The sequence below is a fragment of the Mercenaria mercenaria genome, chromosome 1 (genome assembly GCF_021730395.1).
Source record: "Mercenaria mercenaria strain notata chromosome 1, MADL_Memer_1, whole genome shotgun sequence".
Classification (NCBI taxonomy): Eukaryota; Metazoa; Mollusca; class Bivalvia; order Venerida; family Veneridae; genus Mercenaria; species Mercenaria mercenaria.
In genome coordinates this window covers 14,886,725-14,914,713 of record NC_069361.1, presented here as the reverse complement: position 1 = coordinate 14,914,713, position 27,989 = coordinate 14,886,725, and the positions used below count along the sequence as shown (strand labels likewise).

The following is a 27,989-nucleotide window of genomic DNA, read 5'->3' as shown; positions in this document are numbered from 1 at the left end:
ATAATTCTAAGGCGAGATGATGATTAGAAAAGAATATTTCAAGAATTTAACAAATACTAGATTTATAATACGCTCATTACAGTTATGTCTAATTACGTTTGAATGACGTTTGCAACGTCGCGCTAAAATGACGGGACGTATTGAGCGAGCTGGTAATATTACAAAAAAGAAATTAAGAACTTTTAATACAAATAACAACTATTTTCTAAAAAACAACAAGACCGGTCTCAGAATTGGTAGTCTAACGGCCTGACCACTCGGGCATGGACACTGATGCTAAAAATTTGATTGATAGACGGTATCATAGGTAAATCCCTGTCTATTTTGGTTCCTATTTTAATAGATGATTGAATGCCGTAGTTAAGTGAAAAGGTCGGTTTTTCTGACTTTCGTTGTTTTATCGTATTACTATCAGTATGTTTTACTGTATCGTCTGTAAATGGGAGCATCAATTGTCTGATGTTTACCTTCAAGGGGCCTCAACTTCTGCGCATGCGCACTGTAACTGGAATTCCCCTGCGGTTGACAATCTCTTTTGTAAACATTACATCGAAGTAAGTTAAAACAACCGGGATTTTCAAATGATAAATAAGTTTAGTAATGCTAGGTTTTCGCTGCTAGGTAAAGGCAACAAATGTCTAGATAATATGGTATTGTTACTCAGATGTTTTACTACGGCGTAAAGTCTATACAGCACGAAATGTGAAAGGTCCGGAAAACTACTTGGGTCCGGAAACTACTGGGAAACCAGTATAATTAATAGTTATTGTTAAGGCTTCCCATAAATAAAAGTTGTTTGAAGCCGAAAGGAACGTTGTCATTAGCTTATTTTAAACTTTGAAATAAATTTGAACTCGGGCGCTACCAGCTTTTTAACTTAATTGGGCGCTACCAGCCTTGTCTTGGGCGCTACCAGCCTATAGGGTCGCGACCAGACCCTAGTTAGTCAACATATTGTTTATCCCTGAACAATGAATAACCTTGTAGTATTTTAAATGGTGGACTCAGTCCCCTGACTGTAGTCCCCTTGCCCTTGGTCTGTTTACATTAACAGTCTTTTTACCCTAACCCAATTAAAGTACAGTGACTGGGGTGGGGGCACTACAATATAATTTAAAAATATCTGAAAATAAAAAGTGCAAAATTTTGAAGGAAATGGTCCCTTTTTAATGTGACAACTTACATTCTGATTTTAATTAGCAAATAATTGTAATTCAAAAGAAAGATGTTATTCAAGAAGTTCAAACATTGAAATAATGACAGTTCACTCAACTATACTTGATACCAGATGGACATGATTAACATAAAAAGTGTTGCATATTACATGATTTTCATCAAAAGACTATGTAAACTAATGAAATTGCACAGTGTTTTTTTTATAACTTTTAAATACTTCGATATTCAAGTTCTCTCATTTTTATCCTTTTTATGGAATTCTTCATAGTTTATACACATAAACAATTTCATACTTAATAAACTGGAATTAAAGTAAAAATCCAGAATTGCCAACGTTAAGTGGCTAAATACATTTTATCAGAATTTTAGCTTTCAAATTAGCTGTAAAGAAACTAAGCAAGTTTGGACAATTTTATCAATAGTGGGTCTACAACAACATTATGCAAAGTTTTTTAATACCACTAATACCAACTGAATATGCTAATAATATACACAAACTAAAGAATAATCACTTTAGGTAGTTCTGCATGTTTGGAACGAAAATTTTTTCTACAATGTAGAATTTGATTAAACCATTATTTTTCAAAACTTCAGAATATACTTAGAAAATCCAGCAAATAAAAAAAAATTGGGTCGCAAGCTTGATTTTTTGCTAGACTGATTTGAAAAATTTGGACTCACACAATTATTCATATAAATGGGAGTCTATGGCAAAATCATCTTTCACAAGATTTTTGGGAATAGAAATTTTTCTACAATGTAGATTTTGATGGAACGTCTCTCAGTTATATAAATCAACATATTGCCTATAAAGTGGTGAAATTAAATGTATAGGTCCATGTACTTATTTTTGAGATATCTGACCATAATTAAAGTGATTTTATTTTATTCTATTTTGGGTTTTACGGCACACCAACACAGTACAGGTTATATGGCACCAAACAGGACTACAAATTTTGGTTCCACATCTCAATTATAATTAAAGCAAACTGCACATTTCAAGCTAATTTTAAAACATTATTTTGAATCATTTAACGTGTTAGATGTTTTTATATTACATTTTAACTTTAGAAAGAAGGAACAGTGTCATTGTAATAAATTTATTCACAGGTCTTTAATTCATTTCTGTATGCTGAATCCAGGCTTAATTCTATGTTTTTCGGTTAAAATTTATAAGTATGACCCTATCAAACATGCAAAACTACCTTAACAACTCAGCTAGGATCAGATGTGATTTTAAACAAAAAGCAAGTATGTCCATTTAGAGCTTTGAATCTTCCTGGTCAAGACGACGTTTTCTAGCCAATCTCACAGCATCATCAACTGTATGTTCCTAGGAGAAAGAAAACAACGCCTTATTGGACAGCCCTAGAAAAACATCCTAAATTTTAGCATAGAATTAATCCTTAACACATCTGAAAATAATTCTTAGAAATTTTTCCTTCTTAATTTTTTTCTTTCAGTTACACAGATAATTGCTACACAGTGGCTGGGTCTATAAAAAATAAGTCTGGAATCAAATCTTAGTCAAAATTTTTTGGGACAGACCATGTAACTAATGCCAGATGAACTTTTGGTTCAGTCCTTTAGCCTTATTTTACATATTAACTATATTTATGTACAATGTATTAAAACCAGTCAAAAACATATTAATGAGCCGCACCATGAGAAAACTAACATAGTGCATTTGTGACCAGCATGGATCCAGACCAGCCTGCGCATCTGTGCAGACTGGTCAGGATCCATGCTGTTTGCTAACGGTTTCTTTAAATTGCAGTAGGCTTTGAAAGCGACCAGCATGGATCCTGACCAGACTGCACAGATACGCAGGCTGGTCTGGATCCATGTTGGTCGCAAAGCCACTATGCTTGTTTTCTCATGGTGCAGCTCATTTCTAGTCTGATTTTGTCTAGCAATAGAATCTTTCCTCACAATCAGAGAATTATAACAAAATACATAATAAAAGTTGATACTATTAAAAATTCTCTTTTTTTTTTGTTTCACTTACAGCCGTTCTAAATATACCAGGCTTTTCAAAGATATAAAAGATTGGCCAATATTGGCATTTTTCATTATCATGAAAATGTAAATATACTTAAACATTATCTTCCTTCGTCTATTCTCATGAAATAACACTGTAACACAGTCAAGTACACACCTGCTAACAAAAACTCTCAAAAATGAAGGCAACATAGTGCTTTATATAATACTAAATTTTCAATAAAAATATTACTGAGGTAAAAATATGTTTTTTTGAAAACAGTAGTGAAATCTCAGAGTCACCTTACTTTCAAATGAAAATAATTTCTCAAAAAAACATTCTAACTAATACTTTGATCATTCATTCCTTTTTCTTTCAGACAATTTCTTTTGTTGTTATTATCGATCACTACATCAAACTTATAAAAACAGTAACCCATATTTTTAACCAAAATGGCCAAAATGACAGTGTTCTACAAAACAGTATAGTGACATAGTGTAATTCCATACCAATTATTAATATAGAGTGATTCCATACCTATTACCCATATAATACAAATAAATTTTAAAAATTGTACAACATGTCCTAATAAACATTTACTATTTACATAAACATTGACACAATAATTTGGCATAAAATCTAAAAACTGTCAACAGAATATAAAAGAAATTTGTTACTATAAATAATACTATAAACAATAACATGTAAAAGTAATGAAAAGATGAAAATGGAACAACAATAGTATAATATGTAAAAAATGATAATAATTGCTTACATTTGTGTCTAAATAATATATATTTAAGTGAAAAAAATCCCTTTTTAATCAGCAGTGTTCTTGAAGAAACTTACAAAAGATTTAAGTCAGTACTGCTATATAAAGGCTCCAATAGATTTCTGTGTTAAGAGTTGAAAACTGGAGAGTGCAATACAATTAACCTCACATATGTAAAATTTATTATGCAGAAATCGACAAAAAAAGAATATTCCAGATACACAGAATCTGGCAAAAGACATATTTTATAAACACTGAATGGAAGTAGACAGACTAGTGATTATACAAGCTACACATTGAAATGCTTGATAACATCTTTAAGTAGACAAGCTCCATACACGGTCTATACCTTTCAGTTGATTTTGTTTGTTTGTTTTGGATTTAACGCCGTTTTTCAACAGTATTTCAGTCAAGTAAAGGCGGGCAGTTAACCTAACCAGTGTTCCTGGATTCTGTACCAGTACAAACCTGTTCTCCGCAAGTAACTGCCAACTTCCCCACATGAATCAGAGGTGGAGGACTAATGATTTCAGACACAATGTCGTTTATCAAATAGTCACAGAGAACATACGTCCCACCCGAGGATCGAACTCACGACCCAGTAATCCGTAGACCGACGCTCTATCTACTGAGCTAAGCGGGCGGGCTACCTTTCAGTTGAAGTTAAAGTCAAACTTATACAGTTCAAGTAAGTCTATATAACAAACATTATCTCAGTAAATCTCTAGAACTGACTGCTTTTTTGACTCCTATAAAGTTAAATTAATCATCAGTCTAGAGGCTAGTCTAAACGTTTAAGTTTCTTGAAAGGAAAATTAATTGATGATACCGTCAGTGACAGACAAAACATAGTTTATTGATACTTGCTGCTAAGCTAATCTATTAACATAATGCAACTGTTTAATTAGCTAAACATTTTACAAATGATGGACGATACATACATAGAGTTAGTGATCAGTGATTTTCATGGTCTTTTACAATGTAAACAGAATTTACATGTTGTATTATATGTTTTATTTGCTATGTAATAACATAATATTGTTAAAATTACAAAGAAGACTTCATTTATGTCAAATAAGTAAGTAAATAAGTAAGTAAGTTAATATTTTATTTAACGAGGCTACACATTGGGTGTCCCCATCTACCACGTGGGCCTCAACGGTTTTATTTATCATTCAAATTACACTCGTGCTAACCTCTCAATAATACATCTTATGCACTACACATGAAGTTAAAGCACTCAAGATAATCTCACCCATTAACCAACATAGTGTTTTACTGTTTGACACAAGGGTGTAATTTGATACAGACATTTTCACAAGTAATAGAATAACAAAATTTGTGATATTTCACTTTGACCCTTTGCTGACAATAATTATGTATACCAGTATATGTATTTGTAATACTATACTGCCAGTAACAGGAAAAACATTTAAATAACGCAACTTCCGTTATATTTTAACAAAATCAAAAGCAGTACCATAAATATGTGACAGTAATAAAAACACACAATGCCTTGTATCTCCTGCTGGAACCATTACAAATTAGGAACAGTAACTCCTATATTTAATAGTTTTCGCCAAAAATTCACTTCCCTTGATAAAAACAACAACATTGCCATAAATTATTTGTTTGATTGATCTGGGTCTGAAACAGGGTTACATAAGTATCTAAGTTACCCGTACCTGTATGAAAAAGCAGACAGTTATGCCTTTTCCATCTGAATATAATTGTATCAAATCATCTGACATGTTTTAGATCGGTGCACGACACTTGGTCGAAAGACACTTGGTCGAATATGACACTTCGTCGAAGATGAAACATGGCCGAATCCGACACTTAGCCGAATCCGACACTTGGTCTAATTTTCATATAAAACCAGTATGCCATTATGTAAAGATGTATAGTTTCATAAATATGGACTGAGATATGCGAATTACGAATACGAAATTCAGCCATCACTTGCTGCTTTATCAAAATATGGCACTTGCTTAAACTGGAAGTAAAAGGTTGCACTTATTTTTCATATTTGTGAAGACAAACAGGTGAAAATTGCATAAAACATTTGCTTTTTATGTAGAGTGGAATGGGTTATAATTTGGAAACTGGTTTTATTAAGTATCACATCAATTACACTCCATACTGAGGTAAGATTACAAGAAAACTACACAGGAACATCTTTGAATTGTGGTGACCACTCAAACACACTGTGTCCATCTGTTTAGTTACACTGTGCAGGCACACAAACTGTGACATACACACATGTATAGATACACATTGAAAATTTTATTTGCACTTAACAGTTATCATCAAAATGCATCCTTTGAGCATGTAAACAATAAAAGTATACAAGTACTATAAAAGACTGACACTTAACATCAGTAAAGCAATTATCATTTAGAAATGACTAAAATTGTAAAAATGACTTGTGAAGAAATGTCCAGGTGCGCAATGAGTATGTCTGGTACTAGCAAAGCAGATCACTGGGATACCTACAAAATCACATATACAAACATGTCAGTTACACAGTTTAAGGAACAAGACATGTTAATTTATTGTGAAGGCTTTCGTAGCATAGCAGAACAGTTACAGAAGTGAATATAGAGAAAACAGATGGAATTTCAAACTATGAAATGTATTTAAAGCTTCAGGAGTTTCATGCAATTGTATAATATCCAAAAAATATTCTATAAGGGAAATATTGACTACTGAAATGTGTCTTTTAAGGCAGTATACCCGCGATATTCCAGACTTTCTGTTCAATTACATATTTTTTGTATGCAATTTCGGCATTTTATGGTATGAACGGAAAGCCAGATGCTCGTATGTGCTACATATCATCCCAAGAATGCCATAAAAGAATACATAAAGGCATAGAAATGACCAACTGAAATTATAGGTCCACTATCTTAAAAGTAAAAAATAATCAATAAAAATCTTAAAATATTCCAGAACTTGTGAAATCTGTAGAACAATACAGTCACAGTTTCTATGATACAGACCAAGAAGTATTGAATTTATGTCATCTATAGATGATCATACAATATGCTACAGCTCAATGGGAAAATGATCATAAGATATACGATATAGTTCCTGTGGAAAGACCATATCAGACAGGCTGCATGCAAAGTTCTGAGAATGTTTGTTGTTGTTTCGTCAAAGAAAATGGGAGGATTTTGCAGCACTAGAAGACAAGCAAGTTACTGTTTGATTAATCTAGGTTTTAACTAGACTTCACTTTCAACATTAGATTTTAAACAATAACAATAATTTTCTTCCAAGAATAAAGGGTGTAAAATAGTTTTTTTGACAGGTTACTGTGATATCAATATTCATTTAAGACTAATTTACAGTGATTTCATAACTGCTTCAAACCACAAATAAAATCTCGACAAATGAACAATATTTCCTTTTTATGTCAACAAAACAATTATGTTTATGATTTTGAAGTGAAAAAAAAACTGCATCTACAAAATAGTCATTTATGAGGTTTGGTGATGTTCAGCCAAATGGTATACACCAAGTAGTGTAAACACTGTAAAATTTGACAAATAAAGGACCAAACTCTACTGAAAATCATTGTACCGGAACAATTCAATCATAAGCACAACTAGGCTTTGCAATAATCATTTCTGTGAAGTTTGGTGTAAATCCACCTGGTAGTGTCAGAGGAGTTGTGTGGCAGACTGACAGACAGCACTAAATCAGTATACCTCCCCCACCCCCACTATATCTGTGGGAGACATAATGATATTAAAAAGATTTCACAGTATCTGTCACTGCAAATTTAAACTATTCTGAACAAATGATTTTTGAAAAACTGCAATTTTCACTCAATTTAGCAATAAAATTGAAATTTTCAGAACATCTTAGTAAGCAACTTACACAATGTAAAAATTCTGTAAGAGTTTTTTGATAGTTTTCATATGCCAGAAAAATCCACTCCATAAAAAGTAAATAATTCAAATCACCTCAAAACTCAAGAACAGTTTCTACTACTAGCCCTGGGAACTTGTTTAATAATGTATAACATTTACCTGGGTCTTGCAAAAGAAAGAAGAAAATAATGAAAACCATATTTTGGTGGATCAAACAATAAGATGTGCAGCTATCATGTAACAGTATTATTACATCTTGAAATATAAAAGTCAATTGTATCTCAGGGTATACCTCAATTTTTAATATACCATTTACAGTATGTCAACCTTAACTTAATATCTGTAGAGAAATGCAACTGTGTTGAATCCTTCCGGTAGTGTAAATAAGCAAATTTCATGTTTTGAATACAATTATTTCGCAGCTAAATCATTTGAAAGTTCTGGAATACTTGAGCAAATTAAGTACAGATTACCCTGCTTTGTTATAATTATGTACAACAAATTGCTTCTTTGAATCAGTGAAAACATCCTATAAATGAGCCGTGCCATGAGAAAACCAACATAGTGGCTTTGCGACCAGAATGGATCCAGACCAGCCTGCGCATCCGTGCAGTCTGGTCAGGATCCATGCTGTTCGGTAACAATTTCTCTAACTCCTATAGGCTTTGAAAGCGAACAGCATGGATCCTGATGCACAGGCTGGTCTGGATCCATGCTGGTCGCAAACGCACTATGTTGGTTTTCTCATGGCACGGCTCAAATGTCAGTAATACCATATAACCATACTTTAACATGTACAACATGTATGTTGTCTCTGTAGCCCTGAGGTTATATCTCCAAAAAATTGTTTTCATTTTTTTCCTGTCTTAAGTTCAAACTTTCTTTTATATTTTATTTCATATTAATCTTTAAAACATTCTTTTTATTGCTCTGTTGCACAAATTTTACTGTTTTTTTAATTTATACAGCAGATGAATATGTTTAGGCATGAAAAATCTGTCAAATATAAAAGCTTGTTGTTTTTTTTTAAATCTTGATGGTGAATGGCCCAATAATTTTTACATAAATGAGTTGAATGGAACCTTTACATGTTTTATAATATAATTTTTATTATAAACTTTTATAAAGTTGTGTTTATGATGGTATTGTCTTACGTGTTACATTTTTCACCTGACAAAATAAATTTGGTAAAATAAACCTGTCACTCAAAATAGCCCCATTATTATTATACTGACTCCACATATTTCCATGGAGGGTCACTAACAAATCCTGCAATAGATTTGTTTCATCAACCGTTTATTTTTAGCCTAGAATAACATGAAAATCTACTGACCCTCCACAGATATATAAAAGGTCAACATGTGACCACCTTTTATCTAATGAAAATGCTAGAATCTTATGGGAGGTAAAACCAATGAGGTAAAGGCTTACGTTTGTTTCATACAGATACTCTCTAGTTACTACAATTTGATTCTCAAAATGACAGCATAATGACTACAATGTGTATTGTGTTTCAGATCTTACTGAATGATTTAAAAGACAGCAATTTAGAGATGTGTTGTTTCAGTAGTGTCATTGATTAACTCTGTTATTACCTGATCACACTGTGACTGCTTGTTGTTGCCATCTACCTTGTCTGCTGGGGTCACATTCAATTTTTGTTGTGATAACGTAGCTTCAAGTGTAGGTGGCGCCGGCTTCACTGATTCGAATTTTGCCAATGTCTCCTCACCTAATGTCTTTATTTTATCAACATACCAGTCATGATTTTCAACAGTGGCTAACACACCACCTGTATTTTTATGAACAACATTGGCATGGTATGGTATAGGTTTTCCGTGTATATCGCTTAATTTACCACCTATGGCATGTAGAATAGCTTCTGGGGCACAAGTGTCCCACTTCTTACAGCCCTGGCTGGCAAAAACATATGCATGAGCTTTCTTCTCTATCAATAACAAAACCTGAAATAATATCAATAATCACAGTATCCATAGTCAATATCAAAATAAAATAAGCTGCATTCATAGTCAAATCAATTTATGAAACATATGAAACTAGAAAATCAAATTTTCATGTTACTGAAAAATCTTATACTCAAGTTGACATGAACTTGTGCCACATCTAAGGCAAGGATAACAAGAGCTCGTTGAACACGAAATGCCCCCCTTGATGCATTTAGTAATTGCACAAGGAACAGAAATTATATGCTCACTGTAAACAAAAGTTCTACCATTCTAATTTAATCTGACCTCGACCTTTAACCTATTAACCTAACAAGAGATTACAGAGTGATCTTGGCGCCGTCCACTGAGCCATTTTTTAATGTTTCAAATTTCAAGACTAGCTCAAGGTCAAAATCAATGTCAAATTTCATTTCGGTACAAAAACAATGTGTATGTGGTCCAAATTTGAAAGCTGTGGCTTGAGAAATGTGAAAGCAGGTCACTTGATCAATTTCAAGGTCAAAGTTCATTGCGGTAGACAGAACTATGCATGTGCTTCAAATTTGAAGGCTGTAGCTTGAGAAATGTGAAAGTAGGTAATAGGTAAAAACAATGTAAAATTTCAATTCAGAACACAAAAATATGCATGCGGTCCAAATTTGAAGCCTGTAGCTTCAGATATGTGAAAGTAGGTCACTATGTCGATCTCAAGATCAAAGTTCATTTCGGTACACAAAACTATGCATGTGGTTCAAATTTGAAGGCTGTATCTTGAGAAATGTGAAAGTAGGTCACTAGGTCAAAATCAAGATCAAATTTTATTTCGGAACACAAAACTATGCAAGTGGTCCAAATTTGAAGCCTGTACCTTCAAAAATGTGAATGTAGGTCACTAGGTCAATAACAAGGTCAAAGTTTTTTTCGGTACACAAACCTATGCATGTGGTCCAAATTTGAAGGCTGTAGCTACAGAAATGTGAAAGTAGGTCACTAGGTCAAAATCAAGGTCAAATTTTATTTTGGAACAAAAAACTATGCATGTGGTTCAAATTTAAAGCCTGTACCTTCAAAAATGTGAAAGGCGGTCACTAGGTCAATAACAAGGTCAAAGTTTTTTTCGGTACACAAACCTATGCATGTGGTCCAAATTTGAAGGCTGTAGCTACAGAAATGTGAAAGTAGGTCACTAGATCAAGATCAAGGTCAACTCAGGTCAAGGTGCATCTTGCCACTCAAAACTATACATGTGGTCCAAATTTAAAGCCTGTACCTTCAAAAATGTGAAAGTAGGTCACTAGGTCAATAACAAGGTCAAAGTTTTTTTCGGTACACAAACCTATGCATGTGGTCAATTTTTTGAAGGCTGTAGCTACAGAAATGTTAAAGTAGGTCACTAGGTCAAGATCAAGGTCAACTCATGTCAAGGTTAATCTTGCCACTCAAAACTATGCATGTGGTCCAAATTTGAATAATGTAAGTTATGGACATGAAGGTTCTAAGTTTTTTCCCTATAAAAGTCTATATGAACCATATGACCCCTAGGGCGGGGCCATATTTAACCCTACAGGGATAATTTGAATAAACTTGGTAGAGAACCACTAAATGATGCTACATTACAAAATATCAAAGCCATAGTCCTTGTGGTTTGGACAAGAAGATTTTCAAAATTTTTCCCTATATAAGTCTATGTAAACCATGTGACCCCCAGGGCGGAGCCATATTTGACCCTAGGGGAATAATTAATAACCACTAGATGATGTCATATACAAAATATCAAAGCCCTAGGCCCTGTGGTTTGGACAAGAGGTTTTTCAAAGTTTTTTCCTATATAAGTCTATATAAACCATGTGACCCCTGGGGTGGGGCCATATTTGACCCCATGGAAATAATGTGAACAATCTTGTTAGAGGACCACTAGATTTTGCTACATACCAAATATCAAAGCCCTAGGCCATATGGTTTTGGACAAGAAGATCAGAAACAGTTTTAACTGTTCCTGGCCAATGTGACCTTGACCTTTGACCTAAAGACCTCAAAATCAATAGGGGTCACCTGCTGGTCATGGCCAACCTAACTATCAATTTTCCTGATACTAGGCCCAAGCGTTCTAGAGTTATTGCCTGGAAACCATTTTACTGTTCCTGGTCACTACTGACCTCAAAATCAATAGGGGTCATCTGCTGGTCATGACCAACCTCCCTATCAACTTTCGTGACCCTAGGCCTAAGCGTTCTTGAGTTATCATCCGGAAACCGTTTTACTGTTCAGGGTCACTGTGACCTTGACCTTTAACATACTGACCTCAAAATCAATAGGGGTCATCTGCTGGTAATTACCAACCTCTCTATCAACTTTCATGATCCTAGGCCCAAGTGTTCTTGAGTTATCATCCGGAAACCGTTTTACTATTCAGGGTCACTGTGACCTTGACCTTTGACATACAGACCTCAAAATCAATAGGGATCATCTGCTGGTGATGACCAAACTCCCTATCAACTTTCATGATCCTAGGCCCAAGCGTTCTTGAGTTATCATCCGGAAACGGATTGGTCTACATTCCGACCGACCAACAGACCGACCGACCAACCGACCGACCGACCGACCTACCGACCGACATCTGCAAAACAATATACCCCTCCTTCTTCGAAGGGGGGCATAATAAATAGTTAGGTCATATGTACAGTCTGCACCTATCAATCCATCAAAGCAGCTTGCATGTTTTAATGGTCATATGCATGTAAAAATGAATTTTATCCCGCATTGCAACACAACTACAAACCTGCTAAGTTTCTACACCTACTAACTTAGACTAACAATGTATACAAACCTTATGTCCAGCCCCGCCCACTCTGAGAACCTCGGAAGGTTCACACGCCTGTACAGTCTTGGTAATTGTGTAGTCGGAATGAGATCTTGTTGTTGTTATTATTCTACCATCTAAATTCTCATTTCTTTCGAAACCAAATGCACCTGCCAGTATAAAAGTAAAATATTACAACCTGCAGGCTTTACCCGCAATTCTATTTGTCTGTCTAGAATGATATAATTTTGTCAGACTGCCGCAATGAAATAATCTGTTGCCTCATGGGACACTTTGAGACAATAATCAAGAAACACAAAAAGCTAAAAATTAATAAGCAATAAATTTATTTTTCAGTTGGTTGGGGTAATGTGAATGTGGGGGACAGCAGGTTGACAGGATTCTAAGAAACAATAATTATCAAGAAACTAAACAAGAGCTGTCTGTTGACAGCGCGCTTGACTATTCAAAGAATTGATGTAAGTATGGGGTCAAAATATTACCAGAGATTTTCAGAGAAAAGAAGAAAAATAGATAAGACAAACAATGTACCTGTATTTGTGGAATTGGATAAGTCTTGCACTATATCGCAATGTGTGACCATGATGGTAAGCAAGTGTTCAAGGTTTCAAAGCCATTATATCAAACAGTTTAGACAAAATATAGAATGTTATGTGAAACTTAACTAATTTCTATGTCAAAAAATGGCCATAAATGAGCTGAAGTCCTTGTCCTAGTTATGTAGTCTTGCCTACATATGAAGACTATGATATTAAACAAGTGGTCACAGTTTCAAAGCCATATGACAAACAGGTAAGGCAAAATATGGACTAGTATGAAAAAGTTAACTGACTTCCATGTCTAAAAAGGGCCATAATTCAGTCAGAATAGTTGACAGAGTTATGTACTCTTGCCTACAGATGGAGATCATGATGATAAACAAGTGTTCAAAGTTTCAAAGCCACATATCAAATAGTTTTGACAAAACATTGACTTGTACGAAAACTCAGCCAATTTCGAAGTCCAAAAAAGGCCATAATTCAGCTAAAACAGTTGACAAAGTTATGTACTCCTGCCTACAGATGGAAATCATGATGATAAGTTTCAAAGCCACATGTAAAATAGTTTTGACAAAACAAGGATTAGCATGGAAATTGTACTAATATCCAAGTCCAAAAAGGGCCATAATTCAGCTGAAATACTTGACAGAGTTATGTACTCTTGCCTACAGATAGAGCCTGTTATAATAAACAAATGATAAAAGTTTCAAAGCCATATGTCAAACAGTTTTCACAAAATATGAACTGGTACGAAAAACTTAACCAAGATTTTTAAGTTAAAAGGGGCCATAATTCAGCCAAAATCCTTGATGGAGTTATGTTCTCTTGTAAAACTGATGGTACACAAGTGTTAAAAGTTTCAAAGCTTTATCTCAAAAGGTTTTGTCAAAATGTGGACTGGTACGAAAATCTCAACCAAGGTGTGACGCTGATGCCGTGGTGAGAAGGATAGCTCTACTTACTCTTTGAACAGTCAAGCTAAAAATTTAAAATGTCCTTTTTTTTTATTAATAAGCTAGTGTCAAGAAACAAGTAAGTGAGAGGGAGGGGGTGAAAGGATGTTGTAAATTTGGTTCCTGAGATACTTGCCATCAATCATGAACAGAATTTTGTTGGAAGTACAAAAAGGGCAAGATTTCAGCAAAATGATAGCAAGAGTTATTGAAAATAAGCCATTCAGTTGGTCTTATCAAGGGAAAGGCGTGAAGTTTCACTCAGTTGTGATGAGTAGCTGGGATATCAGCATGCTGCAAATCATTAACAAGTTGTCTATACCAGTGCCAAATATCTCTTGTTACATCTGTCACAACAAGCTTAAAAAGCTATGTGCTCATCTTTTGATTAAGATATTTAATCACTAGCAAATAACTCAAATTTATGAAATCCTGATAAAATATATATGAATTGGCTGAAAGTAACTAGAGCTATAACTGATGCACTGACACAGTACATTGCAATTTGACACACACAAGATTGCATAATTATGTGGACTGTATGTATATAGACTCTTATGTATATTTTATTTATTTATTTATTTTGTTGGGTTTAACGTCGCACCGACACAATTTTAGGTCATATGGCGACTTTCCAGCTTTAATGGTGGAGGAAGACCCCAGGTGCCCCTCCGTGCACTATTTCATCACGAGCGGGCACCTGGGTAGAACCACCGACCTTCCGTAAGCCAGCTGGATGGCTTCCTCACGTGAAGAATTCTACACCCCAAATGAGGTTTCGAACCCACATCGATGAGGGGCAAATGGTTTGAAGTCAACGACTCTAACCACTCGGCCACGGAGGCCCCTTCTTATGTATATAGTATTATTAGTATAGTAACAAAAAAAAGTCCCGCAACTCTGCAGAATATTTTCCTGAAAGAACCTAACATGCACCATGCACAAGTAAGGTTGCTACTGATCACTTGACTGAAGTTTCATTAAACTGTGTGCAATGGTTCGGGAGAATAGGCGCGCACAAGATTTCATATGCAGACTGTATGTATATAGTATAGTAACAAAAAACAAAGTCCCATAACTCTGCAGAATATTTATCTGAAATAACGTAACATGCGCCATGCACAACTAGAGTTGGTACCGATCATTTGTGTGAAGTTTCATTAAATTGTGTGCAAGGGTTTGGGAGATTAGGCGCACACAAGATTGCATATGCAGACTGTATGTATATAGCATATTAACAAAAAACAAAGTCCCATAACTGAGCAGAATTTTTTTTTGAAAGAACCTAACCTGAACCATGCACAACTAGGGTTACTACTGATCTTGTGTGAAGTTTCATTAAACTGTGTGCATGGGTTCAGGAGATTAAGCGTGCACAAGATTACATATGCAGACTCTATGTATATAGTATAGTAACAAAAAACAAAGTTCCCTAACTGTGCATTTTTTTTGTCTGAAAGAACGTAACATGCACCATGCACAACTACTGTTGTTACTGATCACTTGTGTGAAGTTTTAATTGTGTCAAGGGGATGAGGAGAGTTGGTGTGCACAAGATTGAGTCTACAAACAGACAGACAGACAACCTGAAACTCACAACTTCGTTGTTCGTGTGTACAAAAATGACTGTTACTTTGTATGTAGAGTTGCAAGTACACTTTATGTCATTTAAATACAGCCATTGTCAAAACTTCCAGTTTTGTTACAGCTGCATATACATATTCAAACTTCATATACCTAATAAAGTATACATTATTAGTATCTAGTATGTTAAATTTATGTAGTTTCACTAGTCTAAACTTCTCATCAGCATCCAGAGATTTCCAAATTTTTGTGTCCCTTATTTGTATATTATGCCTGATTACACAGTATCTAGTGAATCCATTAAGTACATCATTTAGTTACCAATGTTGGGGTTGCTAATGGTTACCTAAAGTTTAACTTGTTGAACTATACATTGTCATATCACTTACAGATCTTCTAATAAATTAAGTTAATGCTTTTACTTCCATGTGCTTCATTACTAAAAAACCTTAATTTACTTTTACCTACTTACTGCCAGAACCTCCTAACTGCCTAGTAAACAGTTACTTTTAAGCAAAATATTTCCATCCATGTCCAAAATCGGCGAAAGGGTCTTTTAATCAAACAAGAAACTTGTACTTTTACTAAAAACCTTTTGAATTTAATATGTAAATTAAGGGCTGGCTTACCTAGACCAAGAATTCCCCAGATACACCTGGATTTACCATATCTAGGAAATGCCTCATAATCATGGAAGGGTTGGTTAATGATTCCAGCTGTGGCAACACCATTTACAGCTATACCTATCAACACTGTCACATGATCTAGAAATCCTAAAAACAAGCATTCCAGTTTATATAATGATTCTAACAAATTGAACTGCATTTAAATAACAAACAGGAGGCCCAAACTGGCATAAGGCGATCACCTGAAGAGGACCTTGACCATATGACCTTGTTTTTGACCAAGTTTGGTGAACAGTTCATTAGAACAAAAGTTATCAAAAGATTTTTTTGCTATATTTTGCAGTGACAGCCATGTTGGTGATATGCACAATAGGCTTGGTACTGGTCACTCCTGTGACTTTTCGTCGAAATCCGGCCAGCAGTTTGACCTGTGAAAGCCAGACAAGCTTTATATGGATGGACGGACAGACGGCGAAGGCAAACAATATGTCTCCGCCACCTATGGGGGCGACATAATTATACACCTTGAGTAAAGTATAGAGTCCCCTGCAGTGACAGACAAGCTAGTTCAAGTGAAAAATGTTAACCACATGGCTACCAGGACCCAAGCTACAAACTGTCGGACTGACCCACAGCAAATAATCTTGTACTAAATGGTCTTACATGTATACAAACTCAGTCACAAGTTTTCAACACTATATTCACACTTTCATTTTGAAAGTCTTTGTTGTTTTGTGTTATATTTATCATAATCCTATCAAAAATCTGATACATGTTTTACCATCTATCACATCTATACATGATAACTTTATAACAAACCCTCTGTGAATTCTTTAGTTCCATCTAATGGGTCTACCCATATAACTATCTGAAAAAATACAACACATTTTTTTTGTTACTTATAAATATAGAAAATTTCATTGTCATAATAAATCTATGTGCCACTTCAATTAATCCACCACTTGCCTTCAGTTTAACATTACAGGCAAGCTTGCTTAGCTCAATTGGGTGAGCACAGATCTATGGATTGCGGAGTTGTGAGTTCGATCCCTGACCAACGCATATGTTCTTCATGATGATTTGATAAAAGACATTGTGTCTGAAATTATTCATCCTCTAACTCTATTCATGTGGGGAAACTGGCAGTTACTTGTGGAGAACATGTTTGTACTGGTACAGAATCAAGGAGCCAGGTTAGGTTAACTACCCGCCGTTACGTAACTGAAATACTGTTGAAAAACGGAGTTAAGTTCAAAACAAGCAAAAAATAACACTACAGTGTATTAACAGACTTTTACTTGCCCACAGCTGGGGTGAAATGTTTCAATCCATTCCCATTAGTGGATACCGAGATACCAGTCAACCTTAACCAAATTGGGATACTTACACACGAGTGATTGCAACACTTCTTCCTATTCTTTGAATAGTTGAGCTATTAAAACTTCAAGTGTATAACTTAACATGATGAATTACAATCTTATGATGTCTGATGACACTAGGTCAAATTCTTTTTGAGATATGCATGACAAAGACTGATGAATCCAAAGAGTGCAAGGAATATGAAAATTTCATACTTACTTTCTCATCAGGGATATTCTGTAAATGCTTCGGACACTCATGTTTCAGCACCTCTTCATCAAACCCTAGCTCTATAAAATCATCAGGGATTTTTGTGGTTGGAGCCAACTCCTGCAAAAAAGAAATAAAACATCCATGGACCACCTAAAAAGATGAAACGATACACATTATACAGCTATCAATATTATACGTAGAATTGGAAATTTTCAATAAGGGAATGGCTCAACATTTTCATATATATTTTTTCACCCTTCTCATGATGAAGGAAAGCTACAACAATACCAGCAGTTGCAATAGCCTTTTCAGCAACATTCCTTATACTAGTACAGCAATAACCCTTAGAAACATCAATATGTTCAATCTGTATGATCATTTCCCATATCTAAACAGTGACAGCTGAAGGAACTATAAATAATGGATTGCAACTTTCAACATCACTGCAGACAATCTGTACCTGGGGAATGGTGGCAAGGCCCATTAGGAAGGGAAAATTGTGTTGTCACAACTAAAACAGAGGAAAAATCGTGCGGTAGTGAAAAATTTTCATAGATATATTACATTCAAAAAGAAATCATTTGATCTTCATTAAACCTGTAACTAAAAGAAACTGGTTATCAGCCATAGCATGTAATAAACTTACTTCATATCAGTCATGGCTTATATTAACCATCCAAAATGACCGTGTCCTAGTTTTTAAATGAGCCACGCCATGAGAAAACCAACATAGTGGCTTTGCGACCAGCATGGATCCAGATCAGCCTGCGCATCCACGCAGTCTGGTCAGGATCCATGCTGTTCACTAATGGTTTCTTTAATTGCAGTAGGCTTTGAAAGCGAACAGCATGGATCCTGACCAGACTGCGCGGATGCACAGGCTGGTCTGGATCCATGCTGGTCGCACAGCCACTATGTTGGTTTTCTCATGGCGCAGCTCAAATTAGTTCTTAAGTAAGAGGTTATGCAGGCCAACAGTCTGCTTTAATTAAGTGGTCTAATACTTTTTTTTTTACCATACAACCCTATGCTTCTATGATTTGTAATTTTCTAGTGGTTTGCTGATTAATCATGACATTGACAAATCATAAATAAATGCTTCATGAAGTAAACGTCGAAGAATTTTTTTGACTGTTGAAGAATTTCTTCCTAATGCCCCCCAAAAGCAACTGAAACTGAAACTGAAACTGTTTCATTTGATTAAACGCCTATTTTTACGCAAAACATATTCAATGGCGTTTTACAAATACATAAAAATACGACAAAAATTAAGATATTTAATGACATATAACATAAATGAGCATAAATACCATTGTGAATAAACTATTTAGTAAGCATTTAAAAAAAAAAAAAAAAAAAAAATGATCAGACATCAGATAAAATTAATAAAATATTAGAATATTAAGATACAGTAAGACAGCTGTTTGTTATTAAGTAAGAATAAGTGGGTTATTGCGACATGTCCAGAAGTTATTACCAACAACTGTATTTTATATTTGTTATAATATAGTTCATTTTCGAATGTATTTACACAATAAAATCATCCAGTTCACGTTACTTCAGTTTCTTAAAAATTACAGTCACAGTCTCTAAAAGAGTGCAAAGTAATCTCCAAAATAATGAGTTTTCAACTTCTTTTTGAAAACATCTATTGAGTCCGAGTTCCTTATTTCCATAGGCAATTCATTCCAGAGTTTAGGTCCAACAGTACCAAAACTTCTGTCGCTGAACGTTTTGCGCTTGTTCAAAGGAACAACGAAACACCCAGTAACGGAGTTTGAAGAACGCAAGTTTCTTGTCTGTCCAGTAAATTGCCACTTAAATTATAAATGTGCATTCAAAATGATTTCTAATTAGACAGAATAGTGAAAATTGACATTTCCTGGACATTGTATTCAAAATGACCAAAGTATATGCAACAATGTTATTGGCCAAAATCGAAAGATTTAGCCTTTTCATCTTAATTTGGTCAGAATTATTCAATTACATCTTATTTTCATCAAGATCATTTTTTTGTATTAAAAAAACTGGCACTGAAATTTTTGCAATATTTCCAAGTTCTAGTGCTTCCGTATATGGCGTGACAATTTGTATTAAGACAAATGACTTGTTTAATGAATATTGGCTTGAGAACTAGCTTACATATAAATGCTTTTCTAAGTTGAAAAAGGGGCATAATTTTGTAAACTGCAAGTTTGAGATATGTAACCTGGTTCAGAATGATATTTGATATGCTCAAGACTTATGAAGAGTTTAAAAGGGGCATTAATTTGTTAAAATGATAGCCGGCGTTATAAAACCTGCCATGAACGGTCATCTCATAATGGTAAAGCTGTGACTGTGTAGAGAGTTTCAAAAATTTATTAAACAGTTTCTGAGAACAGGCTTACAAGGAAAACTTTCATAAAATCACAATTACAAAGGTGTAACTATTCAGTCATGTAGTTTCTGAGAACCCTGCTTCAGGCATTTGTATGTTAAAATGGGACATGATTTTGACAAAAATTAAAAGCTATAATTATGTAGCTTGTACTATGATAACTTCATAATCCCGAAGACATGTGAGAAATCTGAAACCATATGGCTCAATAGTTTCTAAGAAACTTTCTTAGTTCTAAGCAATACTTCCATGAAATTTCTAAAATTAAAAAGACATAATCATAATTTTGATAAAATAAAAGCTAGAGCAATCTGACTAAAGTACTTGATCTTCTAAACGAAGATCTGAGAACGACCCATTCACATTCGTCTTCTGTATATTTTGGATTTCCAGTATTGCTATTTTTATTTTATCCAATCAGACGACATGTTCAAATGTCAAAGAGTAAGAAAAATGTGCAGTTATTCCAGGGCTCGAACCCAGGACCCCTCGCTTACAAAGCAAGTGGCCTACCGACTGAGCTAACCTGCTATCTGATACATTATGACATAAGAATTGTAAATATCAAAAGTCAAGGCTACAGGTAGATTTGCAAGATGTTGTAAGTTAGGCTCTGATTGGCTAGTGAAAGGGTCGTCAGAACGAGGCAATGAATAGGTTGTTCTCAGATCCTATGCGTAGCGTAATAGGATATGTACTTAAGTCAGATTGAAAGCTAGAGTTAAGTTACTTGCCCTGTGAGGTCAACAAATGATGTCAAATACAGGTGAGAAGTTTGGTATCATTTAATCTAGCAATTTTTGAGAAACCTGCTTACATGCAAAACTTTTATTCTCTTTGAAAAAAAATTCAAATAGTTGAGCTAAAAAAGAACAAATTCAGTATAATATAATATGGCAATTATATCTTGTCACCATATTTCACAACTATGCTTAAATTTACTTAAAGAATGTTTTCTGGTAATAAATAGACTTTGTTTCATGCTGATGTAACAAATCTTATTTTTACATCTTTTAAATTTCAGAATGAAAATATTTTATACTTGATAAAATGGAAGAGGAATGATGTTGCATATTGATTCACTTACATAAGAGGTTAAAATCTGGGATGGTTTTTATCAAAGTTAAAGGGTCTCATGTATTTTATCAGGTTAAAAGCTGGGACGGTTTTTATCAAAGTTCTGATGTTTTTTATCAGGTTAAAAACTGGGATGGTTTTTATCTAAATGGCAATATTGAAATAAACACTTCACACATTATAATATCTAGTACAGCATTATACTGATAGCCAAGGTAATATTAGTTCAAATTATAACTTTCTCATTGCTGTCCATTTCTGACTGTGATTGTTACTTGTATATACTCAGAACTATCAGTTTAAAAATACAAATATGAGAAAATATCTGAGTGAATCTTAAAAATGCAGATTGCAAGCTGAAGTTGAGTTTAACAGAATTATACTTATGTCTAACTACTTATGACCAGCTCTATTTCACCTTAAGCATGAACAGATATACAAGGCACATTATATGTAACACAGTGGTGATGTTTTCATAAAACATATTGAAAACATTACCTTTTTGATTTTTTGCCATTAAGTTTTGTTTGTTTTGGGTTTAATGCCATTTTTCAACAGTATTTCAGTAATGTAACAGTGGTTAACCAAACCAGTGTTCCTGGATTCTGCACCAGTACAAACCTGTTTTCCACAAGTTACTGCCAACTTCCTCACAAGAATCAGAGGTGGAGGACAAATGTCTTTTATCAAGTCATCACGGAGAACATATGCCCCACCTGGGGATCAAACTCACTACCCCGCGATGTGTAGATCTGTGTTTTCCTTATTGAGCTAAGTTAATGTGAAGAAAACAACTGTTGATTAGGTTTTTCTCAACCTTTTATCGATAAATAATACAGTTTTCTGTGACTTTTCTCTATAAAAATGTGCTCAATTTGAAAGACATAGCAGTGATCGCAGTTACTTTGGAAATATTGGGGTACAGGGAACACATGAATTGCTCGACTTATTTGAGGTGCTTGATCCGTCAATTCTCCATCAAGCAGTGTTTGTATCTTGAATTTTGTACTTTCTATACACATTAAGAGTACATACTTCCTCGCCATATATTGCAATCTTAGGAAACTGCTTGTGTAGTGAAGCCACAATACATCGCTGTGCAGATCTATCAGCCTCTGTCTGTACATCATTTTTGCCGCTCTGAAAAATAATCAGCCAAATAAATGCTGCTTTAAAGGCATTAGCAACCAAAATGATACTTGAAATTGTGAGTATGAAGTTGGGGAAGTGGAGGTGCCTCGAAGATTGACTGACTTATGGTAACCTTTTATACAAGAGGGCCATGATGGCCCTATATCGCTCACCTGTTATCATTGCACTTGAGGACAAGAAGGTCCTCAGAAAAAATATCTAAGTCCAAAGGACAGCAACAACAAAGGGAAGAAATTTAACCAAAAAGAAAAAAAAAATCTTACAAGGTATAGATATGTTAAAATACACCTAAAAATTGGAGGTACCACAGAAAACTGGTCTCGTGTTTTCCCTACGACCATTAATAAAAAAAGTTACTAAAAATAAGCTATTTATAGTAACGTAAAAGGGAAGTAATTAAAAAAAATAAATATTGTAAGTGGACAAAAGAAGGATCTGCCAAATAAATCTGTTGACATAAATGAAATTTCAGATCAGTATCTTCATTAGTTATGGAGATATAACAATTTTAATTTGAAATAAAGGGAGGTAATTTGACATAAAATCAGTCCATAGTTATCTACCCTGATTGTCTCAGTCCAACTAATAACAATAATGAAATTTCAAATAAGTCCTGTAAGTACATACTGATATAAATCCATTTTGATTACAATCAGGGGAGGTAATCAGATATAAAATAACTCTGGAACCTATGATTGGATCTGATTTGTCATGGAATCCAAGATTTCTTGTTGTTAGAGGTATTTTGGAAGTTTGTATCAAATAAAACCATAAATGAAGTCTCTATATGGCTGCAAAAGCCAAAATAGCCAATTTTGGACCTTCAAGGGGCCATAACTCTGGAACCCATGATGGAATCTGGCCAGTTGATGAAAGGAAGCAAGATGTTGTGGTGATACAAGTTGTGTGCAAGTTTGGTTAAAATCAAATCATAAATGAAGCTGCTATTGTGCAGACAAGGTCAAAATAGCTAATTTTGGCCCTTTCAGGCGCCATAACTCTGGAACCCATTACGGGATCTGGCCGGTTCAAGAAAGGAACCGAGACCTTATGGTGACACAAGTTTTGTGCAAGTTTGATTAAATTCAAATCATAAATGAAGCTGCTATTGTGCAGATAAGGTCAAAATAGCTAATTCTGGCCCTTTCAGGGGCCATCACTCTGGAACCCATAATGGAATCTCGCCAGTTCAAGAAAGGAACCGAGATCTTATGGTGATACAAGTTGTGTGCAAGTTTGGTTAAAATAAAATCATAAATGAAGCTGCTATTGTGCAGACAAGGTCAAAATAGCTAATTTTTGGCCCTTTCAGGGGCCATAACTCTGGAACCCATAACGGAATCTGGCCAGTTCAAGAAAGGAACTAAGATCTTATGGTGATACAAGTTGTGTGCAAGTTTGGTAAAAATGAAATCATAAATAAAGCTGCTATTGTGCAGACAAGGTCAAAATAGCTAATTTTGGCCCTTTCAGGGGCCGTAACTCTGGAACCCAGAATGGGATCTGGCCAGTTCAAGAAAGGAACCGTGATCTTATGGTGATACAAGTTGTCTGCAAGTTTGGTTAAAATAAAATCATAAATGAAACCACTATCGTGTAGACAAGAAATTGTTGACGGACGGACGGATGCACACATGACGGACGACGGACGAAGGGTGATCACAAAAGCTCACCTTGTCACTATGTGACAGGTGAGCTAAAAAGCCAGTTGACCTATGACTACTTCCCCATCCTCCTCCAATTTTTTCAAATTAGGTTTTCAAATAAATAATAAGTCATGAACAGAATATCCGATAAAATAACTTTGTAGTATCAAAGAATAAACGTTTGCACTTATCTACAAATCTGTGTAACAAAGAGCAACCCCAAATTATGTTTTGAAATGATCATATAGTTATCTGTATCAAGTACCCCTAATCTCTCTCGAGAAAGTTTTGCTAAGCAATCTAAAGGTCATCTACTGGTAAAGACGGCAAAGAATGAAAACAGAAAATATGTAATCTAAATACATTTCTTTAAATCAGCTACGCATGTTTCATAGTCTTGCAATGGTGAAAGTTTGTGCAAAGTTGCAGACACAAAAATATCATCCCCTAGCACTGAATGTGACCTTTAAACTAGAGTTCTTGGCTTTGCAAACAACATGTTACCTTGTTATAATAAATATCTGAGCCTACACAGTAATTTGTAATACATCAAGTGAGAAGCACAAATTTAAAATGTATATGAAATGGTTTGCACACATCTCTACTTTTGTCACAATTAGCAAATGTGCAAAAAAAAACACATTTTATCTCCCCCCAAAAAGAATTTTTTGGCAAAAATGCATGACACTGTTGCATATACAGCTAAATTCAACAAGTGGATGTACTTCTTTTTTAAAAATTCAAGCTTAGATGGCTAACCTGCTAATTTTTTAATTTTACTTGTTAAAATCTTTTGTCAGGGGAGTCAACACCTGAATACATCAGTCAAGTATAGATATCTAGGTGTTGTCTTGACACTTCACCTGATGATGCTGAGATAATTATTTACCTATGATGTAAATGCAATGCATGTATTAACTGTATTTATAGTTTGCAGTGAAGAGACAGAGACCCATAAGCCACAGATTCAATATGAATCCCAGTTAGAGCTGAATTTGTTGATCATGGTCTCTACCACTCTGTTACTCAGATGCCAGTACCGATCAGGTGTTGATGAAGCAGGCATGAAGCGTATTTTAAACTTTTTCCACAAATGCAAAAATATGGGTCCTCTGCAGCACTGTGGTTAAGGTCACTGACTTTGAATCACCTGCCCCTCACCACTGTGGGTTGAACCAATTCTTCTTCAATGATTTAACCTAATGATCTAGTTTTTAACCCAAGTGACCAAGTTATAAACTTTTCTCAATTTTAACAGGCCAGCATTCTGACCAAGTTTCAAGAAGGTCCAGAATTAAGGGATGTCAGGAGTAGGTAGGGATGTCAAATATATAACTCAAAGACTGAAGACAATTAACATGTAACATCCGCTAATAACCGGGTGAAAAACCCTGAGCTGTATTTTCATCCACTGCACCTTTACAATAAACACAGAGTGACTTCAGAAGTAAATATCACAGTAAATCAGAAAACAAGTTCAGTTTATTTAATCAGACATGTCCTAGATGGTATATCAAAGGTTCATTTAAACATCATATTTTCAATTAATTGGCATTACTCCTTTTAGAATTCAATTTAAAATTTGAGACTTTAAACAGGGAGTCTGATAAAGTCCAAGTAAATTTTTATGATAATCACTATTCTTTACGTCTACGTTCCTGCAAGGGGTTTGGCGTCAACAGAAGATAGATAGATTCTGCATTGCTCTGGATATGCTGACTATGAGTATGAATAGGTTATCAGTAAGTTTCTTGATCTTGATTACATTTTAATCTACATCTACGGAGATACTCCCAACAATCAATCTCTGATCATAACTGGGAGGTCGGGGCAGTTGTTAAAAGCATGTTGCTATGTTACATGATACATGATATTCATGTTGTTAAAAGAGTGAGAGCAGTAATATATACAGCTTGTTAAAAATAAAAACAGGATGATGACGTTAGTACATCAGGTCATTTGTGGGTTTCAGCCATTTTTGTTGACTTTGAGTTTTTGGCATTTTATGAAAAATCAAAGTCAACAGAAATGACTGAAAGTTTTAATTGCCCTTTATTTATACATACCATAAGTAAATCAATTAATTTCAAGCTGCGATTTTGTGTCTAAATATAATTTTAGCAGTTTTCAAACACTTGATCTGTAAATTTACAGATTGAAAAATCTGTAAATTTATAGATTATCTGTAAATTTACAGATAATCTGTAAATACTCCACTTTCCTAGACCTGTACATATACGAATCTAGGTCAGATGTGAAGCACTGTTAATCCCAAATAAAAAAAAATTATCATTCAAAGCATTTATAAAATGTGTAAACTTTTTCATGCTTGTTTATTAAACTAAGTCAATAGTCAAACTATTACTGGTTCGAGTCGTAAATTCGGCCAGGTCGTAAATATTCGGCCACCCACTTTAAAGCTTTTTTTTCGAGCCAGATGCTTGAGAACGCATCTGTGTCATCACAAGCACTTGCGTTAGCAACAAAGTTGGCAAAAAACAACTAGTTGAGGTGTGTAGAAAAAAAGTTGTCCTTCCCTAAAGTTGTGTACTCTAAATAGCAAATATTTTGTCTCGCGGGTCGCGTGACGTCGTTGCACACGCTCGTTTATGCTGAGGCCCGGCAAGGGTTAATTCAAATCTAAACTTTATAACACAAAAAGAACATGCGCTAACTAGCATAAAACGCGTTAAAACCAAGAACATGAATATATTGTCCCTCAACGTCATTGAATTTCCATGTCTACGTTGTTTTTTCACGTTGACGTCATTTCCTTTTGAATTATTCGTTTTGGGGCCGTAATACCTTTATGCTTTGTCACGGAACGCGCATATATAAAAAGGTGTTGTAATAGCACGTGAGCGAGAGATTCTCTTTACTCTCCTGTTGAAACACCCCCGAAAAGTGACAAGAACAGCAGTTTTATGCTAGAATGTGTGATAATCAGTGACGTAAAAATTAAACTACGTCATGCTGGTGTGAGAAGGATGACAGGCGCTTTTTAAATCTCTGTTGGCAAATATTTCCCACGAGGTATGCTATTGAAAATTGATTGCAGTTTGTTGAAAAAAGAACAATTTTGGCTGTAGCATCGATTTATTTCCAAGAAAATGTTGAAAATACAACCAACTTTATGTTTAAAAAGTGGCCGAATATTTACAACCTCTAGAAGGTAAAATGTGGAGGCTAAACCTGTCTGTTATTTTAAGCGCGGTTGTATTGTTTACCATACTGTAAACGGCCGTTAATGATAACAATCAATGTTGCTTGTATCAAAGCACATACGGTAGAAATTTTGTACAAATCAATTGTAAAACGAAAGAAATATTTATGAAAAACCGCAAAAAGTGGCCGAAATTACGACTCGAACCAGTATGCTGTTTCAGGACAAAATGAGTCCCAGATAAATTACTGTCTGATACTAGTAACATTCACACTAAGGTCATAAATTAGGACGTTTTACATACACAGTTATCTCTCGGGTAAGTTATCTCTCTTGTTAGCTGGTAGGACAGATAAATGCAAACAATAAACGATAAAGAAATTTGCAATAACATAAAACATATCTGATAATAACTCAGCTTGTTTATTTCTTCAATTAGCTACGACAATAATTCACACAAAATCTTTGATCATATTATTTGTAACATGTTCGTTCACGAAAAACAAAATGACAACGGATTTACAGCGAATATTTACATGTCAAAACAACAGAAAAATACATGCCTTTTCAACTATTCCTAGGTCACCCTTTGAAAGAACATCCCGAGCAATCTTTGCTGCTCTGTATGACACTGCTACTGAGGAAGACACAATTCTCATCAACAACGGTACTGTTTCTGCGACGGCCATGTTTGTTTATGTTTGCGACTAAGATATGTCGTAA

At 34.7% G+C, this 27,989-nt stretch overlaps 1 protein-coding gene across 2 annotated transcripts; it reads right to left on the bottom strand.

Moving 5' to 3' along the window:
* Window positions 1-793: 793 nt before the first annotated feature.
* LOC123544920 (3'(2'),5'-bisphosphate nucleotidase 1-like) lies at window positions 794-27,989 on the bottom strand. 2 transcript variants are annotated; one of them, XM_045331076.2, is made up of 8 exons: window positions 27,830-27,989; window positions 22,341-22,445; window positions 17,855-17,965; window positions 17,096-17,144; window positions 16,280-16,423; window positions 12,581-12,723; window positions 9,403-9,771; window positions 794-6,421 (listed from the first exon to the last, which is right to left on the bottom strand). In XM_045331076.2, the coding sequence occupies exons 1-8, from the start codon at window positions 27,953-27,955 to the stop codon at window positions 6,410-6,412; spliced, it is 1,059 nt and encodes a 352-aa protein (XP_045187011.2). In that variant the 5' UTR covers window positions 27,956-27,989; the 3' UTR covers window positions 794-6,409. The 2 variants fall into 2 exon arrangements, with proteins under 2 accessions (XP_045187011.2, XP_045187010.2); XM_045331075.2 differs by having other exon boundaries at window positions 1,069-2,509.

Bases quoted from the DNA above. Each gene is read 5' to 3' on its own strand.
- LOC123544920 (XM_045331075.2), bottom strand. From the start codon at position 27,955: ATGGCCGTCGCAGAAACAGTACCGTTGTTGATGAGAATTGTGTCTTCC. The intron at 17,145-17,854 runs GTAAGTATGAAA...GTATTTTTTCAG, and splicing joins AGAATATCCCTGATGAGAAA to ATAGTTATATGGGTAGACCC. The intron at 12,724-16,279 runs GTAAGCCAGCCC...TTATACTGGCAG, and splicing joins CTGGGGAATTCTTGGTCTAG to GTGCATTTGGTTTCGAAAGA.